Source organism: Pieris brassicae, chromosome 2 (assembly GCF_905147105.1).
Source record: "Pieris brassicae chromosome 2, ilPieBrab1.1, whole genome shotgun sequence".
Taxonomy (NCBI): domain Eukaryota; kingdom Metazoa; phylum Arthropoda; class Insecta; order Lepidoptera; family Pieridae; genus Pieris; species Pieris brassicae.
In genome coordinates this window covers 20537045-20558547 of record NC_059666.1, presented here as the reverse complement: position 1 = coordinate 20558547, position 21503 = coordinate 20537045, and the positions used below count along the sequence as shown (strand labels likewise).

The 21503-nt window shown below is 35.9% G+C and overlaps 1 protein-coding gene across 3 annotated transcripts in view; it reads left to right on the top strand.

The window, feature by feature from the left end:
* The window catches only part of LOC123720867 (protein TANC2), a 198659-nt gene that overhangs the window by 175772 nt on the left and 1384 nt on the right, over positions 1-21503 (top strand). For 2 of the 3 annotated variants that reach the window (XM_045677683.1, XM_045677685.1), the window contains 14 exons: positions 1217-1621; positions 2225-2338; positions 11647-11819; positions 12063-12207; positions 12541-12669; positions 13312-13443; positions 13687-13892; positions 14072-15518; positions 15947-16194; positions 17314-17599; positions 18736-18846; positions 19405-19562; positions 20356-20435; positions 21105-21336. In XM_045677683.1, coding sequence (XP_045533639.1) covers positions 1217-1621; positions 2225-2338; positions 11647-11819; positions 12063-12207; positions 12541-12669; positions 13312-13443; positions 13687-13892; positions 14072-15518; positions 15947-16194; positions 17314-17599; positions 18736-18846; positions 19405-19562; positions 20356-20435; positions 21105-21336 — 3866 coding nt within the window. The remainder of the gene's footprint in view (positions 1-1216; positions 1622-2224; positions 2339-11646; positions 11820-12062; positions 12208-12540; positions 12670-13311; positions 13444-13686; positions 13893-14071; positions 15519-15946; positions 16195-17313; positions 17600-18735; positions 18847-19404; positions 19563-20355; positions 20436-21104; positions 21337-21503) is intronic. The other variant, XM_045677684.1, reaches the window with a different exon arrangement.

Genomic DNA, 21503 nt, shown 5'->3' with positions numbered 1-21503 from the left:
TCAAGAAAAAGATACATAAATCTAAGGCCAAACCTAAAAAGGTAGTCGCGCCACTGATTTTTTTTAACTTTAAAATCTCGGTTAATTGAAGAAGCACAATGAATTAAAATAATTAATGAAAACCCTAGATATTTAATAGAGAACATAATATCAATTATTTAATCAAAGTCTAGTGAAAGTAGTGATTACGTTCGTATTCATAAAATTAAGTGAACGGTTGCGCTTTAAAAATATATGTAATTTTTGAAGAGTAATTATCTGAATTTAATATTATGTCTTTATTTACGACAGAATACTTGATTATCGTTCATTAATGATATTAAATGTTAATGATCAGTAATAAGTGATCATTAAAATGAGTAGGGTCCCGTCTGTAATTCGTCGGGAAAGAGTAAAATCATTCGAATTCTTAAGCTTACAATTGTACCAACGAATTCTATTAAAACTTTTGGAAATAAATAAATAATTCAATGTGTTTTTTATTGCGTATCGTAAGGTTAGTTTTCATTTCTATTTTACTGTTAAATACACCTTACGCAAGCACATGCCTTATTGATGCCATAAATATTGCCAATTTAACGAATCGATCTCAAATTAACGGTCAATATGCAATGAATATTTTGGCAAAGGTCACAAAAGGAAAGCGAACGGTAGTTGGTACAAACATGTCGGAGAATGATTATGCAAACTCTGTTTACAGCGAAACGGTATGAAAATTTATATTGCTCCAATTATTTTCTGCGAATATTATTTTACAATTTAAACAAATTCAAATGTTACGAAAAATAAATTAACGGGTCTGCTTTGTAGTGGGTAATATATTTCACAAACAGCTTGGCTTCTAACTTTTTAATACTCGTGAATCCAATTTCGGTCGCAATGTCATTTGTCGCTCGTGAATCATGGACTTGCATCGCTTTACAATAAAGGACCATGTCGCGACACTCACACGCAAACGACATTCGAATTTAATTACGAACTCTTGATTTATGTATCTTTTAATTTGAGAAGATGATTTAGGTCCACAAATTCCAAGAACGAGACAAATTCTTAAACTCGTTCAACGATCTGTCATTGCGCTTAATAAACCTTGGATCATGCACTCTCATTTAGTTAATGCCAAGAATACAAATTACGCAAATCAATTATGAACTAAGTTATGATGTAACAATTGACAACTTGATTTTGCCAATAATAAAATACTTTATCCTTTCAGATCTAGCGGCGTTACGGCAACTACTAGAGAGTGAGACCGGCGGCACAACTTGTCCGAGTTGTAACATGCCCTTTGATAAGGGCAAAAAGAGAAAGCTGATTGACACGTGCGGACATGAACGGTGCTACGCTTGCATGTTTAGAAACGAAGCGTGCCCCATCTGCGCTCGGAAGAGCCAAGGAAGAAAAATCATGGAGAGGTATACTCCTTCGCCGCAACGGTCAGAGCCTGAGTGGCAATCGCCAATGCGCTTACCGAAACCTCCGAAGGCAGCCAGCCTCGCCCAAAGCTGCCCCACACCGCCACATACCAGGAGAAGATTCTTCCTAAGTCCTAAATCATTACGCAGTCCATTTGGACACCGCTCCAGCCGACATTCTAATGAAAATCACGTACCTTTATCAGGTAAGATTATTTTCACTTATAGGTCTGATAGGAATTATCAAGGAGGACCGTAATTTACCTTCGCTCATCACGTATACCTTTTACATAATTGCAGTTGCATCACCCATCCATTAATATTTAGATTCCGAGGATTCTACGGCAAATGGTGAGTGACAGACATAGCGCCCACGCACCACCGCCGGATGTACGTAGGTTCCGCAAAGGACCGGTTGTCTAGCGGAATATTTATTAATGGGTCGAACTTTTGCAACACTGCCCGCGCAGACAGCAAGCCGACGAATTATCTCGGCATCTGTTACATTTTGTATTTCCATTAATTACATCATTTAAATATACCTGGATCACAGCTGCGTTCGCTATTAGTTTCAACTAAACGTTTAGTTTTAATCAGCCGTCCAACTTTTGTGTCTATTAAGTGTTAATGTTAATATTGTCCTGTATGATTAGTTGTTCCAATTATGGCAGCAACTTGCTTTTCATAAACTTATAGCATAATTATGCTATTAATTGAAATTGAAATTGTATTTTGAGACGCTATTTTTACTTTCGTGCCTTCTGCGTTATATATTGACTGCAGACCTTAGAGATTTCTCATTTCGACAGGATTACCAGAAGAAGGTCCAAGAAGCGCCGCATGGACAAGTCTAGTGTTCAATAAAATAAGATCGTTGTGGTCCGCAAACTCATCCGTGCCTCAGGGACTCAATCAATTGACAGGCACGATAATTATTATGTCTGAGGAATGTCGATCAAATGATAAGCATGATTCATATGCTATATGACAAAACTTGACCCCAATATTTAAATAAATTCCATAGTTTATTCATCAGAGTCATTAAGTCACTTTGCTTTAAAATGGATTATTGCAAGGTTCAATTCTGTAAACACAAAGTTTAATTCGATCCACATTCCTGAGCGGCACAAGTTTTGCACTCTGCCTGATTTCGACCGCTCCATATTATTTGATGCACAGCTTTTCAAAACCGGTTGATTTGGTTTGTTTTCTATTTGTTTGTGTATCACAGCTTGATATTCATATATTGTTAACAGCTTCGATTTTTAAGAGACTGTTTATTAATCTGTACGTTTGGTGAAATTTAAATGTTTGAACACGTAATTCGGACAAGGATTAATACTGAAAGACAATAAATTTAGATTGGTGATAAAATACTTATACGTGGGTGAATACGATACTAAGATAACGTTATTTAGATCGAGATAAAGATCGATTAAGTTATTGCTTTACTTGAAAGTAGTTACTATTAAAAGTTTAATTATACGTTCTACGCTTGGTATGGTACAATTAAGATATACAACAGTTTCGTACATGATCAATATTTAAATCATAATATACAAGTGTGTGTCCTGTACATAACCATAACAGTAAGGTCAGCGTCACCAGTGCTTGCTAAAGAGGAGCACGGTGGTATAGACAATGAGAAAAATATTTTTGGTATGAATAAAGCTTCACGATAAACTTTTCAAGTTCATGGGAGAAAAATATAACAATAAGAATTTTATCCTTCTGTTTGGACAGCTCCCTGTTCCATCTTGGTTATCCGTGCTACTAATCACAACAATGCAGTGTTTGTAAGGCATATGCCTGGCCACACACAATTAGCATACTTAATCTATCAATAACCCTATATGCATATTTTTCGCATTCAACACCACGCATCACTTGAAATTCATACTGTTTAGTGTCGACACCAACGCAATAAACAAACCATAAACAATGGAGAATAGCAGAGACTAATCGGACGCGACTTTGGATTACGAAAGTGTTAAAAAGCGTGAAGTTTATTTGAGTCCTAAACAAATGGCCAAAAGTATGACCATCTTAAGATTAGGTTTTTATACGTCACTTGCACTTTTATTCACTACACTACAGTAGTTTTATTAACTCAAAAAGTTTAGTTCCCATTAGGCGTCTTTTTCCCATTGTATCAATAATAATAATTTAGTCAAGCCATTTTATCCTATCTGTTAAGTAGTTCCCTTTCCCAATCCAACAAAAATATATGATAATTGTGTACTTATGTATTTACTATATATATCAGATATTAAATATTCAGAGCATGTAAAAATATGTTAAACAAGGTTTTGTCATCCTTCGTGTCAATTGTGGTTTTACCAGAAATAAACCCAGGACTAAAGTATGCACTGTGAAGAAAACTAAATAATTATTTCACATAAAACTTATGTTCTATATTATAAAATTAATTTAGCTATTGAAACCGTGGGATTATAATAATTTATATGCTCCAAATACAGACAAATGTTTGAAAGATGCTAAATATGATAAACAGCAACAATATGAACAAGGCCGTATTTTACATACCAATTTATTGCTATCTGCGTAAATATCGTACGAATTGTTTCGAGCACAGAATACATAGACAGTAGGAAGAAATTTGAAATACTTATCAGTCTTAAAAATATATTTTTTAACAATTAAATTGGGTTTTTATAAACACTGAGATGTTTTACGAAAATTCAATATAGCAATAAATTTCCAACTGATAGTGACATTGTATTTATGGAGGCAAAGGCTCTGTTGTTCTTGTCTCCATCTAAATAAATCCTTTTATGAAAGACGAAAGATGCTGAAACCGGAATCTCGCATACACCACGTATCTTTTTTTCCTAAACGTTGGGAAACGACTATATTCTATACAACTTCGATATTAGCGATTTTAAATATGTATGACAGTCAAACGCTGCGTTCCAACACGATCCTTCTGTTTTAAGATAACTAGCGATAGCCCATGGCTGGTGGGCTGACCGCTTATTCACAGATTATGTCATCTATATCGACCAAGGTGAAAGACGCCCTCACAGACATTGTCATTTTGTGTTTCGAAATGTAGACAAGCTTGAACCTACACTTTTATTTAAACCCAACGTCCGGTAATACACAAATAATATTATCAACTTTACACTAACATAAAAAGCTTTCACGCCATTGAAATAAAGACTTATATAAGCAATAAATATATTACGTATGGCTTATGATGATAGTATTTATAAAATATTGATTACTTTAAGATGAGCAAACAAATATAGACGAAAGCGAAGCCAATTGAAATGGAGATGGATGGGTCATATGCTCTCACGAAAAATGGAGCAAAATATTGACGGAATGTACCCACAAAACGGAAACCAAAAAAGAGGCTGACAACACAAAATATGGGAGGGCGATCTCAAATTTACAGTAGGCGAGAAGAGAAGATGGAGAACAGTAGAAAGGGTTAGAAGAGGCCTTTGCCATGAGGCACACCGAAATCCGAGATATAGGTATACATCACAGAGTTTCGTAATATAAAAGCGATCTTATTTATTGTTGTAAATGTTACATGGGAGAAAATAAATAAATTATTAAATTAAATACAATAACTGATTCAACTAAAAAAAAAGAACTGAGACACGTGTCTGTTTACTACTGATAAACTGCTCACCAAAGGGATGAACAAGTGGATACGAAAATCGGATAATACACACTAACTTTATGAAAGACTTTACTTTCTGATAATCCAGGCTTGCCGACTAAATAATAAACGTGTGAGCTTATAGGTCAATTAATTCTATCAAAATTAACGGTGCTTTAATTGACTCATAGATGTCGTGTCAGCTCAAGCGTTGTGATGTCAAAGGTCGAAACCTCTGTGAATGTAATCTTTGTGAGGACTTTAATGCCTATTTTTCTAATAATATCATTAGTATTAAACCGAAGAATTTATTATTTAATTATCAAAACATGCAACAAAAAAATATGATAAAACTATTTATGTAAATAGAAATTTGATAATAAAAAATTCCTTTAGTCGAGTACTACATAATAAGGATTACATTAAGTCCATGTCATATTTAACATTAGTACTCGACCTCTGATGGAGTGACGGCCTCATCCAGTTCCTTCCACTTGTCTCTTCTTTATTCCATGTTTCCAGGTTTCTGGTGAGCGTCATCTTTGTTTTCTTTTATCAATAGATATTTATAAGTAATATGTACAATCAGAATTATACGTTAACAAATTTGAATTAAATTATTAAAATGATTAAATGTTAGTTATTAGGTTAAAGTTATTTTATAGGAATTTACGCTTATAACGTAAACAAGATATGAATACTGATTACTACATTGTAGAAGTTTGTCAGAATTATAAATATAAATACATTTTAGAATTTATTAATAAAAAAGTACCTACTTTAATAAGTATTATCATAATTAATTAAACATCTATCAGCATATTTATATATAACAGTTAATTTGTGTGTGCTCTGTAATTTACGTTAAAATTTCTATATATTGTGGTCATCACCATTCTTTCTTAAAAACGTCCAATCTAAGAAAATCTTTTTATTTTCTTAAAATGTTGGGTTGCTTTGACTTATTTTAAATATGAATATGTAAATTATTCTTCATCCCCATCATTAACAACTCGCATTAAACTTTATCTCAAAAAAGCTTTTTAATAAATTACATTATATTGATAAAACAATATTTGAACGTAAAGATTCCTCACTTCATGAAATTACAAATAAAACAGCCTTAAAAATAACACAAAGCTACAAACATATTATGTTTCAACAAAGTTACGTGCCTGAACCATTAAATTTATTGTTCATTGCAACATTTTTATACACAGCTTTATTAAAATGTTTCAATAAAACCGTACTTTATCTGGAAATTGACAGGTGACGTTTAAAGCGATTTGACAGAAAGTTGACATTACTCGATAAGAGTTGCACGAGTTTCGATGTTTCGATAATGGACTTTCGAAATTGTTGAATTCATTATTATGATGTTAAAATTCACAAAACGGCCACCAAATATAATATTATGGACTACTATTACTTTTGCGAGAAATATTTCTTACGAAATGTTTTTAGTATATAGACTTTATGAGCAATTTTGGTCTAGTGGCTTCAGCGTTCGACACTCATCCTTGAGGTCGTAGGTTCGATCCCGGACCGTGCATCTATGGACTATCAATCTGTGTGCGAATTTCACATTGGCTCGAACGGAGAAGGAAAACATCGTGAGGAAATTGAATAGCCTTAGACTGAAAAAGTCGACGGCGTGCGTCAGGCACAGGAGGCTGATCACCTACTTGCCTATTGGATTAACAAATGATCATGAAACAGATACAGAAATCTGAGGCCCAGACCTAATTAGGTTGTATCGCCACTGATTTATATATCCTTAGGTTTAGATTTATTAGGTCCTTACATATGAAATTGGCGTTTTATATGGGAGCAACAAAAAGTCGAATATTTTTAAATATAATATACTTGTATGAACCATTGTTTTCTATGCACTTTTGCCATCTCATAGGTAGTTCATTGATCCCTTTACTAAAAAAACCAGTCGGACGGGAATCAATAAAATCTGTGAAGGCGATTTGGACTGCCCCATCAGAGTTAAATTTTTTCCCTTGCAAAAAGTTGTCCAAATTTCGAAAAAAATGGTAATCTGTTGGAGCAAGGTCCGAGGAGTACGGAGGATGTCTTAGACATTCCAATTGAAGCTCTTCTAATTTGGTAGCCGTCTGTTGTGTAGTGTGTGGTCTAGCGTTGTCGTGAAGTAGCAGTGGCGTGGAGTGATTGACTAGCCTAGGTTGTTTAGCCGCTAGCTTTTCCATTTTTCGCTTGGGGCAGGATTTGGCTGGCTGGCCAGGATCCAACCATTGCGCTGAGCGCTTCCGATTATCGTAAAGAATCCATTTTTCATCACAGGTAATGATTCGGTTTAAAATACCTTCATAATTGTGCCGGTTCAGTAATGTAACGCAGCGGTTTGCTTCAGTCAATTCGTGAGGTACCCACCTTTCAAGCTTTTTAATCTTCCCAATTTGCTTCAAGTGAATGAAAACAGTTTTATCACTAACACCGCAGCCTGCAGCTAACTCGGACGTGGTTTGCGATGGATCCGCTTCCACAATAGCCTTCAATACTTCATTATCAACTTGGGTCTCAGGCCGTCCACGGGGCTTGTTCTGCAGTTCGAAATTTCCAGAACGAAAACGTTGGAACCAAAAACGAAATGTGTTTTCTTTTGCAACATGACCGCCATACACATCATTCACCCTTCGAGTCGTTTCCGCAGCACTAGTGCCACGCGGAACTCGTACTCGTAAATAATGCGATACTTTAAGTTTCCCATTTTGTAAAATGAGTGGCGCAACCAGAAAAAAACAAATGAATAACTGTCATCGAAGCACAAATACACGAGTAAATAGCGGTGCAAATTTGAATTTGGAATTCCTTACCAAAGAGGAGGTATTTGAGGTCAAAGTGGCCAGTACGACAAAACGCCAATTTCATATGTAAGGACCTAATATATATATATATATATATATATATATATATATATATCTCAGAAGCTGACGAAATATTTATTATAATAGTAAAACTAAGTACTTTAAAATTTCAGTTAAGTTGTATAACAAAAGAACCAGTGTTGCGCAATATCTGTACCTTACTTCCCACTGACATTTGATTTAACAATTCAAACCACTGTCAGGGTCAATTGCTTTCAGTGACGTGAACTTGACAGCTGACATATTACATTAGAAAACAAATGGTGATAAAATGTTGCGCAGTAAACTATTATGGAATCGCATTCATTGTATCGGTCTCAATTGATTAAAATGTCTGAAACGGATATAAACGCAATGAATTTATAACTACTGAAAGTCCGAGTGGCTTTCAATATTTCTAGTCAATACTTTAGTCTGTCATAATGGCATTCCGTCGACCTTGTATTTTAAAAAATACTTATTTAGTCCAACACATACATAAATTTATTATTATTATTAAGCCTTTGTTGGTGAGACCCAGTATTGGCAGCTTCTTCGATAGGACCGGATGCCTAGTTGTGATGTGCTGTGTATTCGGGAGACTTAATCTGGCTCTTGAATACATAAATAATAGTTAACAATTTTGTGTCTGTTAAAGCGTATATGTTATTTATGCATTTGATTTCTGATGTCAAAACAAGGTGCATTGACTATGCGACAGTGAATGTGGGTGTGGCATTAACACCGGGATGCACTCGTTAACAACAAAATCCCACGCACATGTGAACCGGCTTTACTTGTAATCGATGTTATAGGACTGGTTGTAATACATTACTCGTTTTTCGTAGGAACTTCATAGTAAATCTATTCAAGCAAGCAATGTAGAGATTGTCGTGTGCAATATTGCGATGGCGAAGATATGAAATGTTTTACGAAAAATTTATGATCGTTCGATCTGATTGAATTGATAAAATGCTCATAAATATTATGTAATTTAAAAACTAGTATTCTTTTAAATGCTGTCTAAAGCTTTGGCAATATCAAAGCAATTCTAAAACACAATTATCTTAAATTTAATGCCCTATCCGGCAGAGATTGTAGTAATTTCACGAAAACAATAAACTAGTGATCTAGACTCACGATCGTTGTTATTGGACAATAGTATATTGCTACTATAGGTCGAATTAATTGTTAGTTCAATAAGCAATAGAACTATAAAATACTTAAGTAATAAAAACCGTCGCATATGTATTGTTACGTATTTTTGATCCACCTACCTTTAGAGTTATCTAGGTAGGTAGAGAATTTCTAGGTACTAGAGAAGATTTTTTTTAAATAAATATTAGAGTCATCTTAACAATGGTGGTCTAAATGTTACCATGTACACCGTAATTCAATACAAGCGCACAATTAGCACGGCTACTAAAAATATATTATATAATATATAGAAAAACAAATACCATAACGTTATTTACGTTTAATAAAATTCAAGTTTACATATATAAATACACAGTAAAAACACATTAACTCGTATACTTTTTCTTAAATAAAAGTTAATACTTTCAAAGGTAGGTTAATCGTTTTATCCAAAATAATAGAATCAATTTCAACTTTAAAACAGGCAAATTGGCACCGCTATAAAAAGCTCATTTAGTAGCCTCGCGTATCAAATGAAATCGCAGTGGTTCCCACGCGTTTCGCAGGTGTCGTTTGACGTCGGATTGCATCCTTACATTTCCTTTTCGAACTTTTTTTCGATTTAATACTCCTCAGCCTGCGCGTTAGCCGCCTGTGATTCAAATTTCGAAAGAGGTTTTATATAAATAAAAAATATTTTTGTAAGTGGCCAGTCACGGATCGAATAAAATTGTCTATTTAAAATCTAAACTATTTAAAAAAACTTCTCAAATCAAAACTATTGTTGTATGGTACACAACTACAACATAGAGATTCATGATATTATCTTAGTTTAAATATATATATATTAATAGCTGACCCGGCAAACGTCGTTTTGCCATGTATATTATTTCCAGGAAACGTTTTTTTTAGTTCAATAAAAATAACCTATCTACTATAATAAAAAGGGGTTGTTGGTAAAGGGGGGACAATTAAGGGTTGTATGTATTTTTGTATTCTGTATCATAAAAAAAAATTTAAATTAAATTAATTAATATATATATATATTTATTAATTAATTAATTAATTTTGGGGTCTGGAAGATAGATAGTAGCCGATTCTCAGACTTACTGAATATGCTTAAAAAATTCATAAGCATTGGTCGAGCCGTTTCGGAGGAGTATGGGAACAATTTTTCGGAAAAAAATTAGACAAAAACATACACTTCCCATAGCATTAATCCTGCGATGCGAATAATTCTCATGATTATAAGATAATTCCTATACTTATTAACTCCGCCGTAACCTTTCATACGATCACATTTCCTGTTCGCAATTATATAGAAGTACAAATCTCACGGCAATTTGAAAATCTAATGTGAGAAACAACACTTTCTATGCTCGACGAAAAAGTTGTGTTTATCATTATTTTATTATTGGTTATTACCGGCTTTTAATAATAACTATAACTGTTATATCTCTACAGGTAGAAAAGAAGTATTTATTGCCACTTTTGTAATATGTAAAAAAAATTATTCATTTCTTATTAGTGTCATTATTATACTATATATTGGCGCTTTAGAATATAATAAAGTAACAATATTGAAAAACTTAATAAAACAAATCAGGAGAAAAATAAGAATAAATAAATTAACACAATGGTCTTACTGCTAAAAGCAGTTTTTTTTCCAGAGAACCCAAACATAATAGAAACATTAAAAAAAACTAGACTAAACTACTCATAATAAAAATAAATATTTAAACGTATCAAAGGGTTATTGGTATAATGTTGTCAAGTTAGTCATAGCAATAATTATAGACGCAACTTAAATAATAGATTTTACACTTCTATCATAATCAATAAAGTGTTTCGAGATATTTATTTCTTATTCAACCGCTTTCACCACAGGACACCAACGATCCATCGAATACTCAATAATAACAAAACTTTTAACAAATGGGCTGTGAGTGTCGTTTTATTGAAAGACTAGGGACGACGATTGACTGTATGCCGTGTAGGCTTTAAACACATATCTAATTAATTAAGAAAACATACTGTGAATAACAATTGCTGTATATACATATTTAATGTTATTACATTTTTTGGTGTTTTTTGCGGTGTCGCATGTAAATTTTTACAGCATGTGTGGATTTTTACACATTATAATAGCACAACACAATTTTTTCTGTAAATAATTTTTGTTAGCATGAGTGTTACGCATGTTGTTTTATTTTAGCAAATACGATACGATCATCCATACATTAACAGACAACATCAAGGAAGGAACCAATGACCTATGTCAAAATATTAAAATGACAATTGACAAGGGCAACTAGACTTGGCAATATGAACTAAGGAATACCTTAAACACCTAACTTTCACTTTGTACACATAAAAAATCAAAGCGCTTGGTTTTGATAAACACGTCATAATGTTCTTGACATTAAATATGCATATTAGACTAGGATTTTGAAAAACTTAAAAAAAAAGGTATTGTGGTAAGAGGTTACGTTACATCTCATTACTGTGGAATATTGGTTATCGTAGAACTGAAGTATCGTATTTGCCGGGTCATTGCAGTTAGTTTAATCAAAGTATTTTGTTTTAGATGACGAGGGAGGTCACATCAAGCAAGGATTCGAGTCTCGTCGACAAAATGACCTCTACATGCGTCTCGGTTTGCTTCTGGGTGAGAGAAGGTCCAGAAATAAATCTCGTGAAAGCTGCACGTCTCTTGCCTCGCTGGATGCGCATACGCTTGCTTCACACAATACTAGTCCGGTTTGTATTTCTTATTACCTTACAATTCAATAAATAATGACAATTTACATATATTTATTTCTCCACTATACACACTCTTTTCCCTCCATTTTTTTGCTTCAGATATTTTTCTTTTAGAAACACTTCGGTGATATTTTTCCCACAAACAATAAACAAATATATTCATTACAAATTGTCAAGAATTAGTAAACCGAACTTTCCTTTACCAAAACTTCTAATTATGTTTTGGTACTTAAACCTTAGGTGTCAACTTTAACCGGATCATCAGAAGTCGATGCAACGACTCCCCTGGGTAGAGACTCGCTGGGTTCCCTGGCGTCCATGTCACTGTCAGCTGCCAGCAACTGTTCCTCATCAAGTCCAGGAAGCAGGCGGCATTCTGTAACAAGTATGTGTAAATACTTTTTTGTATCATAAATATGTTAGTGCGTAGGCTTACCATAAAATTTAATTGTAACAAGATTAAGGCGTCCGTGAATTGGTTGTATAACTCGTTAATTGATTTACTGCCATAATTATCATTAAAATACATTTAATTATGATGAGCCTTTTGCCATAAATTCTTCTGAAGAATTTATGATACAAGTTTTTTTTTAATCTGCACATACCAATAAAACCATTATCTTAATGGCATATCAAATAAAAATAGTTTCGTATTAATATGGACGCGGAATAATAGGAAATTTTGCGAAATGTATTAAGAAATTCCGTTGTTTCACAGCACTACAAAGCGGAAGAGAAGATTTGGCCCGGATGTCTTCAGGTTTCTTCAAGAATAGAAAAACGGCAGCACGACGGTCTGCAAGAGTCAGCAGCAAAGCTTCATCTACATCATCAGATCAGAAGAAAGGTAATCATATAATTTTTTTTAAATCATTTAGCCAGTGTTACTATTGTTAAACTTTCTTAAATGATCATACAACTATGTTTTGTCGTAATTATTACAAATACAATCAATTTCTTTTGTATTTATATCAGATCAGATCCACTCCAATAGTGTCAGATATTGCGAAGCCAAGTTTTGTAAGATCAGGCGCGCAAAATTCTCATACCAAAACGCCCACGTTCAAACATCGCTAGCTAAAAAAAACCTAGTTAAAAGTCGTGTTCGGGCTAATACCTGCTGCTAATGCCAACTGAGTTTGATCATCAGGCGTCAAGGCAGAACGCAAAATACCATCCGTATCACCTCGACGTCCGTCGTTCCACAAATAAGCGTTTCTTAAGGCAATTTTTGCCGCGCACTACCAATATTTGGAACGTAAACCGAAAAAAATCGACTTAAATACGGTCCTTCAAGCAAAATAGCGTTCTAATTCTTAAAAGGCCGGCAACGCATTTGCGAGCCTTATAAGAATCAGTCTGAGTGTCTTGTAACATAAATAAAAGATGTGAATTTTATCCATTTCCTATTTCTTATTACTGTGTATAACGTTTTTATTGGGCTGTCTTGCTGTAGCATATTCTTCAGAGAAATCTTTTGGTGTTTCAGTACACCCCTTACCGCAGTTAACATTACGACCGTTGTTCTTTGAAGTCCCGTCTACGGATGGTCAAACGCCGTTCACAGGAAGACATTGGCTGATGAGGGATATGGAAAAGGCACTGGAATCGGCAGCATCAGGTACGTTATATATATAACCCGTTGGTTGTACCTATGTATTTGGGGTGGCAAGTTACTGTCTACATTTAAGAGATTGCCAGGCATCAACTTTGTTCAAAAATTTCTCTTAGAGAATTAACATTAAAATAATTGTTAGTATAGTTTATTATTGTACTAACAACATTGCTATTTTATGATATTAATATTTTAGCGAACTGTGTTGTAGATTATATTTCATACTTTAAAACGTATTTCATATTTTAGGCATAGTAATCTCTGGTAGCCCAGGCACAGGAAAGACGGCACTAATACTACAGCTAGTTGAATACTCATGCTTTGGCCGCAAGAGAAACTTCGAGTATGAAGAGTTGAGGGAACAATCTGATATAAGAGAACTGTTGCCGGAAGAAATCGCCGCCGAAATGGTTTCGCAATTGGCGTCACAAGTTGTGGCTTATCATTTCTGCCAAGTAAGTATTATAAAGATGTTCTAAGATTCGTGATAGTCCACGTGTAATGTATACTTCTGATTGAAATCACTGCCTGCAAATCAGTGGCTTAGTGTTTCCAGTAATATAATTACTTTTAATCAACTTGTTACTCATGAAAGAGATCCTTAATGGCCAATTAAAAAAAATATGTTTTTCAGGCTGATAACAACAGCACCTGCCTCGTCGGAGAATTCGTCCACTCTTTAGCTGCACAACTCTGTCAAGCTCCCAGACTTCAAGCCTACAGGGAATATTTACTGAGCGAGGCGCATCTTCTCTCGAGTCTCTCATTAAAAGAGTGCATCGCAGACCCGGACCTAGCTTTCGTCAGAGGAATTATTGAACCCTTAACAATCCTCCGACGTAACGGCAGTATAGATTCCACCAACAGCATCGTTCTGGTCGACGGCCTCTGCGAAGCTGAATATCATCGTCCTGACCACGGCTACACGATCGCCTCGTTTCTCTCGAGACATGTCCCTGATATGCCATCTTGGCTGAAAATTGTCGCCACTATTCGGACTCAGTTTTTGGAACTCACAAAACAGTTGCCATACACGAGGCTGAGCTTGGACGAATCGGACAACGTGAATAAGGATCTCTTGGAGTACTTCAACGCCAGAGTCCAGCAGGTGCCGATTATAGAGACGAACATTAAAAGCTCCACGGGAAAGACTGAAGGTGTTCACAACCCGGTGTTGAAGTTCGCCCAATACGTCCTGCATTTGAGTCAAGGCTCCTTCTTGTTCCTGAAGTTGATCATGGACCTGTTAGAGCGGAGTCACATAGTCGTCAAATCGACCAACTACAAAGTAGTACCGATATCGCTGGCACAAATCTTTTCGCTGCAATTCAATCTGCGTTTCCCCACCGTGCAATCTTTTGAAAAAGTTACGCATATACTGAGCGTTTGTCTATCAGCGTTGTATCCACTAACCTTAGTGGAGATATACTATTCGGTGAACGCCTTACTTGTGGATACGTTTCTGCCTTGGGAAGAGTTCTGTCATCGATTCGAATCCCTCACAGATTTTCTCGTCAAACGTATCGACAACACGTACATGTTCTTCCACCCGTCGTTCAGGGAATGGCTCATCCGACGGGACGACAATGAGAGTCCGAAATTCCTCTGCGATTTAAGAGCCGGTCACTGTGGCATAGCTTTCAGATTAGCGAGGGTCCAGGCCCCCCTGGATCCAGAGAAATCAATGGAGTTAGGTCATCATATTTTGAAAGCGCACATGTACAGAAACCTCGGTCCAGCTCAATTAGGTCTTTGTCCGAGAGATTTGCAGGCGACTTTGGTTGCATCGAGTTCGGCCAATGTCGGTGAAGCCATCGCGAATTTGAGAAATATATACACTCCGAACGTTAAAGTGTCCAGGCTGATGCTGTTGGCTGGAGGTTCTCCTAATCAAGTGACCGAATGCCTCGGCAATGCCCCTTTGTTGTGTATGTACGCGTATCAAGGAATTATTGCAATGGTCGGGTTGCTGATAGAATTTGGTGCCGATATTGAAATGACGAACTCCCAAGGATGCTCAGCTCTTTCCCTGGCTTGTCAGAGAGGCCACACTGATGTTGCGAGAATGCTTATAGCATCAGGTAATTAAATAAATCCAGTAATAACTATACTTAGTTACTATTTATATTTATCTACTGTACTTGTGTATGTCACTGAACTCCTCTTAAACGGCTCGACCGATTTGAATGAATTTGTATGCGTTTAGGTGGCGCTCTGTATGGTTTAGATTCACAAATCAGCCATGGCGCTGCTGTAACTAGGTTATTAAATAGTAGCCAAAAAACAGCTAGTATATATACTTCTGTGGCATGTGTTCGTAAACGGCTGAACAGATTTTGATGTAATTACTGAGGGGTTAAGGTGGAGTCGAGAATTATTTGCATTATTAGATTTTTTTCATTCTTTGAGATAGACCTGTGATAATTATCTCATAAATATCTCAATATTTCAATAAATTTTCCTAAGTCTGCACATTGCAAGGACTTATTTTTTTTCTTCATATTTCCAGGTGCTTCTCTAAGCCATCCGGACACAGCCGAACAGACTCCATTGGTCCACGCAGCCAAAAATGGCCACAGAGATACAGTTATATACCTTCTGGGTTGCCAGACGGGAAAAGATGACCGCAACTCCATAGATCTAGACGACGACAACATTGAGCAAATAGTACCTGGGGCGAGACACGCCCTAATAGCGGCAGCACAAAACGGTCACCTCGACATCGTTGAATATCTTCTTGATACGGCTGAATTAATCGTAAGTATATTTTGTTAGCTATTCGAAACTTTCTTTTTATGTATTAGAAGGCAAACGGGCAGGAGGCTCATCTGATGTTAAGTGGTACCGCCGCCCATGGACACTCTCAATGCCAGAGGGAATGCGTTGCCGGCCTTTTAAGAATTTGTAGCGTACTTTTTGGTACCGCCGCCCATGGACACTCTCAATGCCAGAGGGAATGCGTTGCCGGCCTTTTAAGAATTTGTAGCGTACTTTTTGGTACCGCCGCCCATGGACACTCTCAATGCCAGAGGGAATGCGTTGCCGGCCTTTTAAGAATTTGTAGCGTACTTTTTGGTACCGCCGCAGATGGACACTCTCAATGCCAGAGGGAATGCGTTGCCGGCCTTTTAAGAATTTGTAGCGTACTTTTCTTGAAGGAGCCTAAGTCGAATTGCTTCGGAAATACTTCAGTGGGCAGCTGGTTCCACATAGGTGATTCACGGTAAAAAATGCCTTAGAAAAAGCTCCGTTGTGGAACGAAACTTTAAGTCTTTAAGCCTAAGTACTATTTAGAGTGGTTGCCTGGAAGAGATCTCTCGATAAGGCCGCCAGTTGCCCTCCTTTTGAATTAATTATGTTCAATTATATTATATTTTTTATATTGTAATGTAACGAAGTGTTAATAAATAAATATATTTATGCCATTTTTATTTGTGTTTTTGATGGGAATAAATTTGTTTACACCTACCCTACCATCAGGGTATGCTTCCATTATGAGGTAAAATAAATTGTAACTAGCACAATCTATAAGTAGAGAAGGTATGGGACAGTATAGGCCGAGTTCACAAGAGCTACTGTTATATTCTCTCTATATATATCTTGGTGTATATTATGTTTTGTATTTGTAGAATTATCGGTGTTGCCATTATTGTGTTGTTCTAACGATTAGTTACTGTCACGATATAATAATTATTTTTGGGTGTTTTAGTTTCTGTGACTATTTGATCTTAGAGAAAATAAAAGTATAATTTTGCATACTTTTACATAAAATATTACATTTACATTACATTACAATATTTGTAAAAATGTCATTTTTTTAAAGAAATAAAATTTAAAGATTTTTTTTTAATTATATTTATGTGTTCCATTTTACAGCCGGACGGCATATGCCCCGTAACAGGCGAGACAGCCCTCACGGCCGCCTGCTCGACCGGCAATGCCCCTATCGCTGATGCTCTGCTCATCCGAGGAGCCACGCCCTACTCCCTTAACGCTAGGCAAATGTCTCCTCTGGCACTTGCTGCGAAAAATGGCAGAACAGCGCTGGTCCTAAGGCTATTGGACTCGGGTGCAGATGTCGCCGGGTCAGGAGGGAAGAACCCATTAATTTTAGCAGCAGCGGAAGGCCACGCTGATGTGCTGGAGATGCTGTTGGCTCATGGTGAGTTTTAACCTTAAATACTAAAGCCTAAGTTTGGCTGATTACGTCTTTTTTTAAATATTTTTACGCAAAATAATAATTCGGTGATTTTCCTTGTTTAATGTTTAATATAATTATATATTGATTTATTTAAGAAACAGTTATAATTGTGTTTATATTTTAATCCCTGTGTAATCACTTATATAATAAATACAGTGTAAACTATATGTAACGACACTGAAAGGACTGTGTAATTTATGGCGTTACAGAGAGTTATCGTTAAATAGAGTGAAGACGTATAGATAAACCATGACTCCTACTTATTAGTCATGGTCATCAACAGTCTACACGTGCAAGCAATCCCAATTTGTAAAGAAAAGAACGAATTTCTTAGAAAGTTCGTATGCACGATGCCGACAGTCGAGGTTATTGCGGGCTAGGATATGAAAGCGACAAAAGAACGTACACAGCTGCGCAGTTTTTGCTAATTTAAAAAAATAAATAAATCAGTGGCGCTACAACCTTTTTAAGCTTTGGCCTCAGATTTGGGCTCTGTATCTGTTACATGATCATTTGTTAATCTAATAGGCAAGTAGGTGATCAGCCTTCTGTGCCTAACGCACGTCAATTTTTTGGGTCTAAGGCAAGCCGGTTTCTTCACGATGTTTTCCTTCACCGTTAGAGCTAATGTTAAATGCGCACATAGAAAGAAAATCCGCGGATCGAACCTACGACCTCAGGGACGAGAGGTGCACGCTGACGCTCTTTTGCTAATTTTAGCAATATAAAAACTCTTTTAGCAATATAAAAACTCTTTTAGTAATATAAAAACTCTTTTAGTAATATAAAAACTCTTTTAGCAATATAAAAACTCTTTTAGCAATATAAAAACTCTTTTAGCAATATAAAAACTCTTTTAGCAATATAAAAACTCTTTTAGCAATATAAAAACTCGTTTGTCAAAACGTCGTCGTTGTTGTCGTTATTGAGAGTGGGCGCTATGTAGAGTGTATCATTGTATGGAAGTCAAACTAAACCAACTAAAGCCAATTAATTTCGACGCTTTAGGGATTTAGTCGTTAAATCAAAGGACGTTACATGTAGTTTACAATACTATAGCCGAAAAACCTCATCCTTTATTTTTAATGACATTTCAGGAGCCGATCCCGAGTCAGTGGATTCTGACGGCGTATGCGCACTGGGATGGGCTGCACTACGCTCGCGCATGACTTCAGTCACCGCCTTACTCGATAAAGGAGCTCATATTGGTAAGCAATCCTTAAAATATACGGTTTGCTTGAATGTTAACATTTCTGAACATCTTTTACTAAATAAAAGATGCGTATGTGTGCGCTTCTTTCCTTTTTTTACTTTTATTTCGTAATTATTATAATTTTAAATTTAAAATTATGTCAATAATATAATAATAATAATAATACAAATAGCTTTAATCCGGTAAAAAAATTTGTTTTCTTTCAATGTGTAAAAGCTATGTTAACCAAAGACAATACTATCTTTTACTAAAGCCGTGTGACAAGTAGCCTGGAAGATCGCCGCTCGGCGCTAAGTCCACCACGATTTTTTGATTATTATGTATCCCCCCCCCCTGAAACGCGCCGTAACGTTTCGTGACCAACTCCAGTGACTCTTTAAACCTAAAACTAGTATGTGGTATGAAGTACTAGAAAGTGGAAAATAATATTAACAATAACGCGTAATTCAATCCCCGCTCCGCGTCGTAACCTTTTACAACAGGACAACACCCCCCCCCCCCCTGCGTTACGTAATACTTTAACACTCCCTAAGCCAATAACTCCATTTTTTAGATCAAACAGACGGAAATGGAAGGACGCCTTTAGGCCTGGCGTGTGGAGGTCCATCAGACCTGGTCGAAATCTTACTCGAGAGAGGAGCCTCATTGGAAAAGGTGGATCACAGCGGTCTAAGGCCATTAGACAGGGCCATTGGACAGAGAAACGTTCCCGTAAGTATTTTCACTAATGAAGTTCCCGTAACTAAATGAAACGTAATTATTAACTGAATTCCAAAAAAATCTGTTATTGATTTGCCGTGTATACTAGCAGACCTAACAAACGTTGTACTGCATGATATTTTAAGCGATTAGGACATTAAACAAAGTATGAAAGTACCGACTGCGCCATCTGCCGGAATGATTTGTGAATCTAAACCGCCCACGGCGCCACCTAATCGCATTCAAAAACTCATTCAAATCGGCCCAGACGTTTAAGAGTACTTCAGTGACATACACACGTACAGTAGAATTATATATAAAAGTAAGTTAGATTAAACTGCACACGGTGTGCAAATTTGATAGAAATCGGTTGAGTAGTTTACGAGTCCAAAGCGGGCAAACAACGTGATGCGTAATTTATATATATATATATTTAGTTGTAATTGTTTTTTGTTTAATCTAGTATTATATTCCAACTTTTAAAACCGTCCAAGTTAATCAAAATCAGCTCAGTAGTTTAAGGGATATCCACGAAGTTTTAGAGGAAGATAAATAATGTATCTGTAAAAAAAATTGACAGTGGGTAGTCTGTGTCTCCCAATAGCGATAGCGATTGTGACCGTCGTACGTGTGAGCGTACGTCAGGCCCGGAAGGCTTACCTTGATTAGATTTACAAATGATCATGAAACAGTTAGAAATCAAAGACTCAGAGCTAAAAAGACAATAAATATAAATAACCTTTTTGATTATTTTTACTTGTAGGGAATTGTGGATTATTGAAAAACAAAATACTGTTATTTGCAGGTGGTTAATTGCTTCTTGAGGAAAGGGGCGAAACTTGGACCTACAACGTGGGTGATGGCTTCAGGCAAACCAGAATTTATGTAAGTTCAACGAAAATGTTAGATTTTTTTTTTATTCACACAAAAACAAACATATCAAATAGCAGGTTACATAAATAATAATAACGGGCTTTATTGTTAATAAAAAGCACTAAAAATAACATGGAACTAACGATAACTAAAATAAAGAAAAATAAAAAATAAATATGTACTAATAAGAATATGTATGGTTAACTGCGACAATTCTGTATTCTCAAGACATAAGACAAACACACACACATCAATGAACATTCTAGAACTTTCTCCCCCAATTTAATTTACAAATATTGTTTATCACACAGTTGAGTTTAATTTAATTTTCCATACTTATCCTATCCGTGGGCAGTGTTAGCCTAGTGGCTGTGTTCGAATCTCATCCCTGAGGTCGTAGATTCGTGGCCGGCTGTGCACCAATGGACTCTACTCTATTAGAACATTAACATCCGCTGGAACGGTGAAGGAAAACATCGTGAGGGCTTTAGACCCAAAAAGTTGACAGCGTGTGTCAGGCACAAGAGTCTGATCACCTCGTTACCTAATAGAGTGACAAATGATCATAAAACAGATACAGAACTCTGAGGCCCAGACCTAAAAGGGTTGTAGGGCCATTGTTTTCTGATTGTTATTTCTGTTTTGTTCATTGAATAAATTTGTAATTATTATATTTTCCAGGCTAATCCTCCTAAACAAACTCCTGGAAGACGGGAACCTTTTATACCGCAAGAATCGACCTTCGGAGGCGGCTCATCGCTACCAATACGCTCTAAAGAAGATAAATCCCCTGATCAGCGATGAAGGCCAGACAACGCCTGTGCAGCCAGTTCCGCATGAACACGTGGCCGCGTTTGTCCAGCTCAAGACTAATTTGCTACTTAATTTGTCGAGATGCAAGAGGAAACTTAATGTGAGTATTGTTCATGTATGATTTTCTATTTGTCTGATACTAAAAAGTTACTAAAACTAGAACCTACCATAGATAGATGATATTGTAAAAAGTAATGTAAGACTTAAATACAATTATTAGAATCAAATACAATTTTTATTTGAGAAAATGAAAACAAATGTCTGAAA